The 13681-nt window shown below is 37.4% G+C and overlaps 1 protein-coding gene across 2 annotated transcripts in view; it reads right to left on the bottom strand.

Moving 5' to 3' along the window:
- Positions 1-12710, bottom strand: part of ANGPT1 (angiopoietin 1) — a 251426-nt gene extending 238716 nt beyond the window's left edge. For both annotated transcript variants that reach the window (XM_082858889.1, XM_082858888.1), the window contains exon 1: positions 12183-12710. In XM_082858889.1, coding sequence (XP_082715015.1) covers positions 12183-12479 — 297 coding nt within the window. In that variant the 5' untranslated portion in view covers positions 12480-12710. The remainder of the gene's footprint in view (positions 1-12182) is intronic.
- Between the last annotated feature and the right edge of the window lie 971 nt (positions 12711-13681).

A 13681-nucleotide genomic window follows, 5' to 3' on the forward strand; every position in this document is an offset into this window, starting at 1 on the left:
ATGGGTTTAGGTTTCTCAACCACAGGGGCTATAGTGGATTTATCGCTGTCGCCCAGTACCTAGCAGACCACCTTGTACCCAGTGCATATTTGATTAGATAACTGGCTAACTGACTGCCTGTCCTTTGTTAATGGCAGGTGCTTAGCTCCATGACTCATGCCTGTATCCTAAAATCCCGTGGCAGAACTCACTGCCATCTCTTATGAAGCAGTCTTCTTGACACTACTATAGTCCTGTGGGCCCTCACTGCGCCCTCCAGCCACCAATAAAGGGACAGTCTCTGGTCTCCCTGTTCATTCGCCCACCCTCTTGTCCATCCTCTTTCTAACACTTCCACTCCAAGGCCAGTATAAGGAGCATCACATAGGACTTTAATGAAGACAATACCAGAGGAAAGAAGAGGAATGAGAAGCACCCAGGCCTGGAGTAAGGTCCTCTGAGTCCTTCTGTCTGTCCAGCTGAGGACTGCCTCACCATCTCTCTTTTTTGGTTTTCAAGCCTCAGAAGTCTCCAAAGTGCAGAATGGGCAAACTGGTGTTTGAGAAAAAGCAGGCCGCTGGGAAGCCAGAAAAAAAATTAGAACTTTCATTTCTAATATAATAAGCAAGTTAATAATAAATTCATATAAGGCCTGACTTTGGAGCCTTCACCCCATCAGTATATCAAATGGCTCTGCATTATTCATCTCTGAAAGAGAAAAAGTGCCACAGAGTTAATGGAATTGAAGGCATTGCCTTCATATGATTGTTCTCTTTCAGCGTATTGTCATATGTTGCAGCTTAGGTGTTTTGGGGAAAGTGGATTCAAGAATGATTTTTATCTATTCTTAACTGAATTAACTTTCACAGTCCAGACAGTGTCTTTAAAAATGCTAGGGGCTTCCCTGGGGCGCAGTGGTTGAGAGTCTACCTGCCGATGCAGAGGACGCGGGTTTGTGCCCCGGTCTGGGAAGATCCCACATGCCGCGGAGCGGCTGGGCCCCTGAGCCATGGCCCCTGAGCCATGGCCGCTGAGCCTGCGCGTCCGGGCCTGTGCTCCGCAACGGGAGAGGCCACAACAGTGAGAGGCCCGCATACCGCTAAAGAAAAAAAAAAAAAAAATGCTAAATAGCCAGCATATATGAAAAAGAAAATGGCAATTCTGTTAAGTGTCACATACTAGAAATAAAAACAAAGATTAGCTGAGTAGATCTAACAAGAATCTTTGAAAATTTTGAAAATACCAAAATGCCTACTTAAAATTCATATTTCCTTTCACTATCCTTAACAATGAATTCTGTTCTTAGTGAAAATTGCAGCTTGAGATATTAAGTAATCAATGTAATTCATGTTCCTAAATTTAAAACAGAGAAGTATAAACTATCATGAAATTGGACAATTTAGAAAACAGGTAAGTTATAACAATTTGCCACTAATTATCCAAGAATTGTCTATTATCTTAACATATTTGGGTCATGTTAAATATGGGTAGGCCTCAACACTTTTGAGTCTAGAACAACCTGCATTTATTATTTTTTTTGAACAACCTGCAGTTTTTTCTTAAACTGCTTTGTATATGGCAGATTTGGACATTCTTACATCAGCCTGCCAATAAATATTCAAATTTTCAACTGTTATGTTTCTTTCTGTCTGCCAGTAGATTGGTTTTGGCAACTTTACCGACCTAATATTTGATTATTTGAAAGTTTCACTGCAGCTATTTTGAACATATATTTCTTTGTACACATAAGGTCCCTTGAAGGATGTCTCTGAGAAAAGGGCTGAGGAACAGGGTCATGGTGGGGCCTCACTCCAGTTCTCCTCTAGCCCCTTGATTTGCATTTAGATTACATTTTAAGCTTCTGCCTAATAACTTGTTTGGAAATTGGGTTCCACTGCTAAGAAATATTTACAGTTCATCAGCTCATTTGTTAAAAATATTAAACTTTCACTCTATTACTGACATTTAAAAGTTATTAAATATTCAATTTATTCAATAAATTATTCGTTAATACTATATTAAACCTACTGCTTATTATAGCTCTGTTCTTGATATTTAAAAACTGAGTAAAATTGGAAAATAAAGAAAAGACTGGTGATATTAGTAATAAAGATACAATTCTCGCCTCTTATGTCTGTGCACTTGAGGTAAGGTAGATGTAAGGTCTTCTGGGTACAGCAAATCAAATTTTTAGCTGCAGTAAATACCCACTGCATTTTAATCTAGTCAACTGTATAGTAATAGTGAAGATAAGAACAGTGTTAAAGTGTTTTATAAAATCTTGGAATTATCTTTAAAGGTTTAGAAATGAATTAAAATTTGGGATTTTAAAATATTTATTTTGGGACTTCTCTGGTGGTGCAGTGGTTAAGAATCTGCCTGCTTATGCAGGGGACACGGGTTTGAGCCCTGGTCCAGGAAGATCGCACATGCTGCGGAGCAACTAAGCCCATGTGCCAGAACTACTGAGCCTGCACTCTAGAGCCCGCGAGCCACAACTACTGAGCCTGCATGCCACAACTACTGAAGCCCGCATGCCTAGAGCCCGTGCTCCGCAACAAGAGAAGCCACCGCAATGAGAAGCCTGCACACCGCAACACAGAATAGCCCCCCCTCACCACAACTAGAGAAAGCCCGCGTGCAGCAACAAAGACCCAACATGGCCATAAATAAGTAAATAAATAAATATATAAAATATTTATTTGTTCTCTGGGAATGGAAACCCTCCAGTAACCTTTTTTTTTAATTGAAGTATAGCTGATTTACAATGTTGTACTAATTTCTGCTGTACACCAAAGTGACTCAGTTATACACATATATACATTCTTTTTTTTATATTCTTTTCATTATGGTTTACCCTGGGAGACTGGATATAGTTCCTTGTGCTATACAGTAGGACCTTGTTGTTTATCCATTCTAAATGTAATAGTTTGCATCTACTAACCCCAAACTCCCAGTCCCTCCCTCTCCTTCCCCTCCCTGCTTGGCAATCACAAGTCTGTTCTCTATGTCTGTGACTCTGTTTCTGTTTTGTATATAGGTTCATTTGTGCATATTTTAGATTCCACATATAAGTGATATCATATGTTATTTGTCTTTCTCTTTCTGACTTATTTCTCTTAGTATGATCATCTCCAGTTGCATCCATGTTGCTGCAAATGGCATTACTTTGTTCTTTTTTACGGCTGAGTAGTATTCCATTGTATATATGTACCACATCTTCTTTATCCATTCATCAGTCAATGGACATTTAGATTGTTTCCATGTCTTGGCTATTATGAATAGTGCTGTTATGAACAGAGGGGTGCATGTACCTTTTTGAATTATAGCTTTGTCCAGGTATATGCCCAGGAGTGGGATTGCTGGATCATATGGTAGTTCTACTTTTAGTTTTCTGAAGAACCTCTATACGGTTTTCCACAGTGACTGCCCCCATTTATATTCCCACCAACAGCATAGGAGGGAAACCCTCCAATAATCTTTAGGTCTAGTTTTATAACTCAACGCATTCAGCTTTCATAAACAAAATGGAGACTATCTGTAAAGTGTGCACCTTCCTAATAAGTTAAACTACACATAAAATGAAACTTTAAAATATACCACCTTCCAAAATTATCATCAGCCATTCCACAGAAATATACAGTAATTTTACCGATATGATGCCAGTGAGTTTGATGGCTTCCATGTATATATTACTAACAATTCAAGATATTCTCATTTCATTTGCATTTTATTAATAGTTCAGCTACCGAGTTACTTTAGACACAGCTTGATGCTAATTTGCATGCACTTTCAATAGTTCAACACGAACTTCAATACATGCCAATGTAGACCTGTAGTAAGTAAGCTGTATAATCATATAGTATATATACTTTACTACATTTATTTTGCTCTATATTCTCCAGCACTTACTGCCAAAAGAAAAAATCTGCATATGCCCAAATACATTATTGATGAAATTATTAGCTACCAGTAGGGTCGTATCTGGCTTTATATGTTTTTCGTCACTTTCTTGGTTAAATATTACCTTTTCATTTGTTTAAAGGAAGAAATCAGATCATTTGGATAGGCAACAAAGACTAAACAAGGCTGAAAACCTCTCACTTCCAATATTTCTATGTAAGAATTAGAGAAGAGTGTTTAGGTACAGAGCCTCCAAATACAAGAAAAGATGATCCACAGAGTGCTTCATTCTTTAGAAACCTCATTGATAAGGGAGGGGGCACATCTTTTGTACACTTTGTAAAGAGATTTAAACACTAAGAGGCCCTCCTTCCCTCAGACCATGGGGCTAGAACCAAAGGGAGTTTGGAACTTCCCAACTTCATAACAAACGATAATCTTGTATTGGAACAAAAGGCAAGGCTGACTCAGAACGTTATTAGGGTTGTGCGTGTAAGCAAATGACACAATATAGCTTGTGGTATTAAAAAAAGAATAGAAGAAGACAAGGCCCAGGAAAAGGCTGTTTATGTTTCCACACAGAGACAAGGCATGCAGAATGAGAAAACAAAACCTCCTTAATTAGCAAATTATAGTACAGGGGCTGATAAACCTCTGTATTTTGTAGCTGAGCATCCCACTTGTTGCTTCTCCCCTCTCATCATCTACCTAAGTGGGAACACTTGTAATATTTATATCTAAAACAAATGACAGAAGGAGGAAAGGTTTCTAAATAGACTGAATGTAAAAGGCTGAGTCAGAGTCCCATTTCTATGAAAACAGAATGCCTCTGATACTTTGTCAACCTTCTTGCTAATGCCACAACAAACAGGATGAAACAGGCACATAAAGCAGAGGACCCCCGGGCACCCAGACTCATCTAACCAGAGGCTGCTGATTTGTATTGTTATTCAGGTGCTTTTTCTTTTCTAACGTGTGTCTGTTTTTGGACTATTTCTCTGTTCACATCAAGATGGGCAGGGGGGGGGAAAAAGACATGAAATTTCCCTGCCTGTACTCTAAAATGTCACCTCACAGCATGTCCCAATACCACACCAAGAAATGGCTTAGACAGGCTCTATGCCAACTGGCACGGACCTGAAGATTATTTGGCTTCTTGGAAGGTCATCTTTTTCCCACACAGCAAACCTCACAATTTACCTTGCAATGGTCTCAATGTTAATACTGTATTCATTTTGTGATATAGAACAGGGGTCAGCGAACTTTTTCTGTAAAGGGTTGGATGTCAAGTTTTAAGCTCTGTGGGCCTTCTGGTCTCTGTTGCAACTACTCAAGTCTGCCTTTATAGGAAGAAAGCAGCCATAGACAATACATAAGCAAATGGGTATGGCTCTGTTCCAATAAAACTTTATTTACAAATGGATGCACAGTATCCATCAACACTCAAGGAATGAGTGTGGTTGTATTCCAGTAAAACTTTATTTACAAACATAGGTAGCAGGCACAATTTAGCCCAAGGGCCATTGTTTGCTGACCCCTGTAACAGAATATGGAAACTCGGGACTAATTAAAATTTCTCCCATTACATAGCTAGTAGGGTAATGTATAGAACATAGTTAAGTCTCATTTTCATACATATATTTTAGTCAAAATATGCCCATGGAATTCATTCATTCCTCTAGTCATTAAAAAGAAAGTATTCTTTCCAACTACGTTCCAGGCATTGTGCAAGAAAAGTAGATCTGCTATCTGCTATCAAAATAATACATAAAATAATAAATAAGAACTAGTGAACAAGACAGGCACAGTCTCTATCTCATAGCATACAGGGTCTGGGAGAATATATTATGCAAATATTTACCGAAGTCTACTATGTGTCATGCACTCTTCTAGGGGTAAGGTGTACTGCATGCAACAAGATGGACAAGGACCTCTTGTTGTGTTTACATTCTTAGTAGAGGTAGACGGAATAAATTATATGACAAACAATAGAAGGTCACAGTGGTAAATGCCATGAAGAAATAATACATATATTATGATAGAAAATCACGTAGCAGAATGGGGGAAAGTGGTAGGTAATGGTGCTCAGTGAAGACTTTCTGAGAAGATTTCTGAGCAAAGACCTGAATGAAGAGAAAAGTCATTCATGCCAAGATCTGGGGCAAGAATTTTCCTAGCTAGGCAAACAGAATGTGAAGTCCCTGAGACAGCAAAGAGCTGGTCTGCTGGAGATATAACAAGAAGGCTAAAGTCATTTAAGTGTCTGGAATCAGGGAAAGGTGGTAAATGAGGAATCCAGATAGGAGTGTGGGGGCAGATCATATAGGACCTCATGGTAAAGAATCTGGATCCTTTTCTCATGTAATGGGAAAATGTAGGGGGATTTTAAGGAAAAGAATGGTATATTCTCATTCATTTTAAATTATTGAACCAATAATTACATATGAATGAGTACTACTAAAAGAAAGCTCAATGTGAAAGCTCACAGTCAGGAGTAAGAAAGGCTGCAATCACCCATAGAAAAGAACCTACTTGCCATGCTCCTAAAACCTGACATCCACCAATGGAGACAGTTTGCGGGAAGGCTTGCTCCTTCCTGCAGAGAAATCCAAAAGGCTGTTATAGCTCCAAATGTCAACTTCTGGGGCCCAGAAAGTCTTTATGCCTTCTTGGATCTTTCAATTCTACAATATAATGAGCAAATAATAAAACCTAACTATTCATTGAAAAGTTAATACAGAGGCATTAACTAAAGAGCTCTACTTAGCTCGAAAATCAGGGGTTACTCTCAAATGAAGGTGGAGAAATTTCTACAACTGAGTTTAAAAGACAATTATTCCTATTAACCTTTCTTGGCAATTGTCATTTTTTTCTATCTCTATGCATAAATCATATATGCACATTTTCTTCAAATTTAGTGACAAATTTTTAAAAACATACTGATCAATTGTCTGCTCATTTTACACACTCTAGAAATCCCCTCACATGTGCAAATAAAACAGAGAGTATCCTCTCTGGCTTAGTTTTGCACAGTCACCAGCCATGAAAACAATGCACAGATGAGAAGTAAGTGTTAGTTACTTAGATTCACATGTTCACATATTATTATTACAAATATATGTAAATATATGCCACTCCTGTATGCAGTAACTGTTTGCCTATGGGTCTGGAAGTATAAAATTCTTTTTCATCCCACAGGATGACCCTCAAGTAACTTAGAAGCAAACTTTAGCATCTGAAAGCAGTTGCAAGGTCCCTTAACTTGCTTTATTTTATACATGGCACCACACACTTGAACATGTGATGTTTTTATTTTTATATTATGATAACAGAGATATTATTCAGACACTTAATAAACATCTTTGGGGATATAAAGATGGATAAAGAGACTTTTGCTACGCTCTACGGACTCACAGTCTAAGTAGGTGAACAGCCCTCAAAACAAATAATGAAAATGACAACAGCCACACAACATGGAAATGCAGTGCTAACATGATACATGCAATGTGATAACACTGGAGAACTCAGCCTTTGAGGATAAGTGGAGTGTGGGTACATTTCATGGAGAAACCAACAACAACATGACTCTTAAAGAATAATTAAGAAGACGAATTCATAGACGTTTTTAAGATCCTAGACCATTGGCTGAATACAATTTGGATAATTAATACCACATATTCTAGACTCAATATCTTTTTAATTAATATTAGGACAAAAATAATTGCATGATGTAGTTGAAGGGGAGCAGAATTTGTCATGCCAAATTATGAATTTTTGGCATAAGGATTATTTCAGGCTGATACTTTTAAGAAACAGCAGACATAGGAAAAGCTCTAAAAACCAAGTCGAAAATAGCCTTCTATAAGAGAAATTTACATTTATAAGGGAGATCTCCATTTGTAAGGGTGTCTCACTCTCTGTACCTCCAAGAGGAAGATGACTAAACCTCTAGCAACTCTATCAATGGAGAAGGCATGGACTTAAATCTTCATAACAACCATACTCTTATTTACTATGTTTTACCTGAAAACCTGGCTCTCCCTACCCAGCATCTTCTTTTGTCTTTAGCTGGAGACGGTATTTAAGGTGGAAGCTTGGGTCATTTGGGGGAGTTACTCAATTTTCCTGGGCATCTCCCATGTATACAGGAGGTATACATGTTATTAAACTTCTGTTTGTTTTTCTCTTGTTAACATGTTTTTTATTATAGAAAAGTCTCAGCCATGAACCAGAAGGGTAGAGAGAAAATTATTTTTCCTCCTCCACATAGTCCTTGCTTAAAAGACAACTTAAAATCTACTTAGGGAAGGAAGGTATATATCCAAAATGTTAACAGTACATAATAACATGTAGATTGCAACACATAGACAAGGCATCCATTTATTCAATCAACAAACATTTATTATCTATCTGCTATGGAAGATATACTACTCTAAGCCCTGGGGAAATGACACTGGACAAACACACATCACTGGCCTCATGGAAGTCACCTTCTATGAGTAGATATTAATATGAGTTAATATGTGTAATACAAGAGCTTTTAAAAAGATTATCATCATCATTAATATATTTCAGGTAACTGCATGCCAGATACTAATTCTCTGAAGAAAAGAATACAATATTCAAGTAGAGGATGCTGTTAGTCAAAAAATGCTGTCAATAGAAAAATTTAGCCAAGCACTTCATTAAAAGTATTTCATTTATTAAAATATTCTGGATCGTAATTCATAACTACATTTCTTACTAACAATCAATTTGTCAATTTTAGCTAGTGTGAAATGCTTATAGTAGATAGATTCTTGTTCTCTGTTACAAGGCATATTTTTTTTAACTCAATGTATTTATACTTTCAACCAAAAAAAGACAAGACACCATTTGGCAAAGGCAAAACAGACTTTCTAAGCATTCCCCCAAATTCTAATATTTTAAATCCGAATGTTTTAAATACACATATTTGTGAACTTTGGGTGTATGAGAGAAAGAAAACAATAGTTCAAGAAGCACAGGGGCTTCCCTGGTGGCGCAGTAGTTGAGAGTCCGCCTGCCGATGCAGGGGACACGGGTTCGTGCCCCGGTCCGGGAAGATCCCACATGCCGCGGAGCGGCTGGGCCCGTGACCCATGGCCGCTGAGCCTGCGTGTCCGGAGCCTGTGCTCCGCAGGGGGAGAGGCCACAACAGTGAGAATCCCGCATACCGCAAAAAAAAAAAAAAAAAAAAAAAAAGAAGCACAGGATGTGGAGTAGACATTAAACAACAGACATTTCTGTGTAATAGAAAGGTAGAAAGGAATCACAAGAAAGTGGCGAAGACACAAAGGCCTTTATGTTTACTGTCACTATCCCAAGCTCTGGTCACTCTCTGGTAATGGATATGGTTTGCTAATAATTCTGAAAAGAGCTATATGGTGGAAGAGAGTCAAACCTAGACATATAGCCCAGGTGTTTCACCCAATAAAAATGTGATTTTTTGAACAATTATGTATATTGCTTTTCCCTGTCTGAAAAGTAAGGATAATGCTATAAACCTATCTCACATTGGTGTTAATCGACAAGTTATAATGGAAACCTGATCTCCGAGAATTAAATCCATCGCATAAGAGACCAGTGCCATAACAGTTCCAGTACTTACAGTGACCAACACATTCTATGCCCTGCTGACCACCTTGCTTATCATCTTATTCAGTTGTAAGACCAGAAAAGTTGAGGAATGAGATTGGAGAGTATAAGTTTCATAAGGTGACTTATAGTGACAGTCAGCGTTTTCTGAAGAATATTTAAAAGAACCCAGTTTACCAAACATCGAGGAAGGTAATAGATTAATATAAATTATCATCGATCTGCTTCTAGCATTGATAATACACATTCAGCACCAAAAAAATTCCTGATAGTGATGATATGAGCTGCATAATAATCATATGCTTTGATTAATTATTTTGTTGAATAAATGGATGAATTATTTACGCTTACACTGATAGCCTCAGTTTCTGCAGTGCATTGCTTCTTATCCTAACACAACTACTGGGAATCAAAATAGAAGTAGTACAAATTATAGTATTAAGCATACCAAATGGTTACAATAACAAAGATTTACATTTGAATTATCAAAATAAGTACCTTACATGAAATTTAGAACTTGAAGTATGGAAAACCTCTAATTAAGGGAAATTTATGAAAGCCTTTAGCAAGTTCTTTGCTGAATGCATTTATTTGGTTTCTTGATCCTCCAACCAATCACATTAACAATGACAAAAGACGTGCAAATTTAAACGGACAATAGTCAAGCCAAACTGCTCTGACTCATACCAACAGGGACATTTTCAGCATACATTCGGCTTGATTCATGCTAGCAAGGGTCAATATAACCAAAGAACATTTTCACAATTATGCCTGGCTATACTCTGAAAACTATCTCATAATCATTGACCAAAAACAATGCAAACAAAAATCAAATTTATTTCAAACATTAACATGTGAAGCCTGGGCATGATTTAAACCCAGCAGAATCATGTATTTACCCTGCTACTGCTTAATAACTGCACAGCAACAAAAAAAATACGCATTACTATGTTTAAATCACCATTTTGATTGTATATTTTAAGCAAACAAAATATTACATTTTTGGTAGAATAGCTCATTGAAGACAATTTGTAACTAAATTTCCCTCTCCACCTCCCTCAATGAATTCGGACTAATTTATGATTAAATTCTCATTAAAAACTATATGGGCGGTATATTGAGAATAGTAATAAGCTATTCAACCAAATTCACTTGTTCACGACGGAAATAAGTTCTGTGAAAGGAAAAAATATATATTCTATTATAAACTGCTGCTGTAATGAGTGCCTGAAATTTAAGCTATATTATCAAAAGACTGCAGAATTCTCCTTGCTTGCTATTATTTTGCCTATGTATTTTTTCACCTGTAATCTACAATAGAAAGATTAACTAAAATTCCAGGTTTGGAAACTCTAAAACTACTAAGTTTTAGTTAATTTGTCAAATAAAGTAACAGTGATCTTAGTTCAGTCCCTAGTGGACAAAAAGTAAAATAACTATTACTCGGCATGATTCAGCAGGAGATGATCTAAGTGAGCGTGACCACACAGGAACAAAATAGAGCATCTGTCCTTTCCCTATCTTTTATCTTCTTAAAGGGTTTGTTCTGACTAACTTAAAGAAGACTAGACTCCTTGCGTTCCTACCCATACACACCAACTGAATTTTTAGCAAAGATCCCTGGGGGAGAAGCTTTCCACAAATGGGACATTGACATTGCCACCCTTCCAGTGATATATTTGAATACACTTGTTATCTGCTGCTTACCTGTTACACAATTAAACAGAGAGTAAAGAGGGAATGAACTGCAGAAAGTATGTTATTTCTTTATAGGCATATTTTCAACAAAAACTTTTAAATGATTTATACAGAAATAACTAAATAAAATGTTTAATTTGATTTTTACAAATTGGGATTTAAATGCATACTCAACATTAACATTTATCTGGATACTTAGACTCCCATATTGCACTGTGTTTAACTACAATGTCCTGAGGAAAGAGGTACTTCAGGAACATACCAAAGCCTACATGTTGTGTTCAGCCCAAATCTGCAGGTGCATATCTTTGGGAACAGCCACCACTGGCTCAATTTCTCCTTTCATAGTGGGTAAACAACCTCTTCCTGATGAGTTCACATTAAAATAAATCTTCCTGATTTTTTCTCAAGGACAGAAGAAATATATGACAGAAATCAGTCCTTTACTATACTACTACTTGCTGAAATTGTTACCTTTATATACTTATTCAAGTTCTCCAATCAAATATCATATTTTGTATTTACTCTCATTTCATATTAACTTTACTAGAGGTTGAAAAATAAGTATCTGGTGATGATTTTCTGTCCTAGCTGAAGAAAATTTCTCGGTGTAAAATCGATATGATCCTAAACTAGTATTGTCATTATTACTTTATTTTTCCACTACCTTACTCAATTTTTTAAGTTGGATTTTGATAGAAAACTTAAGCTAAATTTTAAATAAGGGAAAACCAGAAATGTGATAAAATGTGCCAGTATTAGGCACACAAAACGGGGTGCCACCACACCTTCAGAGGCTTGCACAAGCCTAAAAAACGTTTGCTCACCCGTGAAGTCACAGGGAAAGCGCCGTCTTGCATTTGCAAACACTGCCCCCCTGGAGCAAAAGGTAAACACACACATGCTCCCCTAAGGAACTCTAAGTTAGCTGCACTGCAAGAACAGAAAAGGCTCCGTGCATTTAGAAACTGAAAGCAATCACTTACTTTTTGCAGCCACTGAGTATAATTTTCCATCACATGCTCCAGATGTTGAAGTTTCTGGGAAGAGAAATCCTGTTCCACGTGTGGAGCATCTCTCTGCAGAGCGTTTGTGTTGTACTGGTCTGTCGTACTCTCACGACAGTTCCCGTCGTGTTCTGGAAGAATGAAAGTGTAGGCACACTGCCCATGCTGAATCCGATTATATCTTCTCCCACCGTTTTCTGGACTTCGGCGCTGGTTGCTGCACCCTATGTGAGTCAGAATAGCAGCGAGGAAAGCAAAGGAAAGGAAAACTGTCATTGTACTGCCAGCACTCTCTTTCCGTGCCTCTCGCAAAACCTGCTCCTTTCTTCTGACCTTTAAACTAGTTCTTTATTTCAGGTAAAACTGCTTGTTTGTTTGACTTTTTCCCCTCTCAAAGAAAGCTTTTGTAGAAGAATCACAGAAAACTAGCCATCTGTTAGCTTTGTTCTAAAATGTTATTTTTTTAATTTCACTGTAAAGATAGTTTCCTTAGTTAAAACTTGAGATATTTATTGCATAGTAGCTGAGATTTATGGTTTCCTCAGTGTAACCGTTCAGCGTGTAGCCTGCCTGAGTCAGCTGCGTGTACATATTCTAGACCCTTTCCTCTACCCTATCTGCTGCAGATCTGCTATTTTCTCCCAGACCTCAGTGAGTTTTATTAAGGTTGCACATCCAAGCCAAGCTGGAAGCAGGCAGCCTTTCACAAGATGACTTGACAAGAATGCATGAGTGTGCCCCTATGCTAAGAATTGCTGATGGCTTGGAGCGGCTGGATCGTCTTACAAATTGGCTAGATGCGCATGACCTCGATCATGTATGGCCCTCCCGCCCCTTCCGCAGACAACTGCCTTGAGCCTTTAGGATATTCACCGCAAATCAATAGAGCAGTCCACCTTAATACACTTTTGGTGTGCATGCTGACCTACTAAAATCTAGTAAACTAACAGCATGTTTTTAAAGTTCTACTTAATTGGGGAACCCGAAGAAGAAAACTGACATAGTGTCTAGTAAAATTACTTTTTATAGAGAATGATAAATTTCTATAATTATTAATTTTAAAAAAAATTTATTCTTTACTCTGGGGAAAAAGATATTAAAACCATTTTTAGAGATGGTATTCTTTCATTGTATTCACTTAGACTTTTAGGAAATTATCAGGAAGGGTCAAATTAGCAAAACATTTCATAACATCACTCAAATATAGCATAGGCATATTAAATAGAATAATTTAAGTACTTTCTGAGATATAAATTTTAAATAAAACTGGTCCCCCAATTAGAATGCAGCCCTATGTGTTCTGTGTACATAAACTGAGCAACTTCCTTACAAAAACAGTCTGGTTACAATTTAAGACAGTGGCCTGAGAATTATTAATTCCCGTGGTACATTGTAATCATATATTTCACAAGGCCCTCTTTGGTGTTGCTATGGCTATCTTTAATGCTGGTATGGAAGTTCTACGTAAATTCTCCTGT

The sequence above is a fragment of the Leucopleurus acutus genome (assembly GCF_964270905.1).
Source record: "Leucopleurus acutus genome assembly, chromosome: 17".
Taxonomy (NCBI): domain Eukaryota; kingdom Metazoa; phylum Chordata; class Mammalia; order Artiodactyla; family Delphinidae; genus Leucopleurus; species Leucopleurus acutus.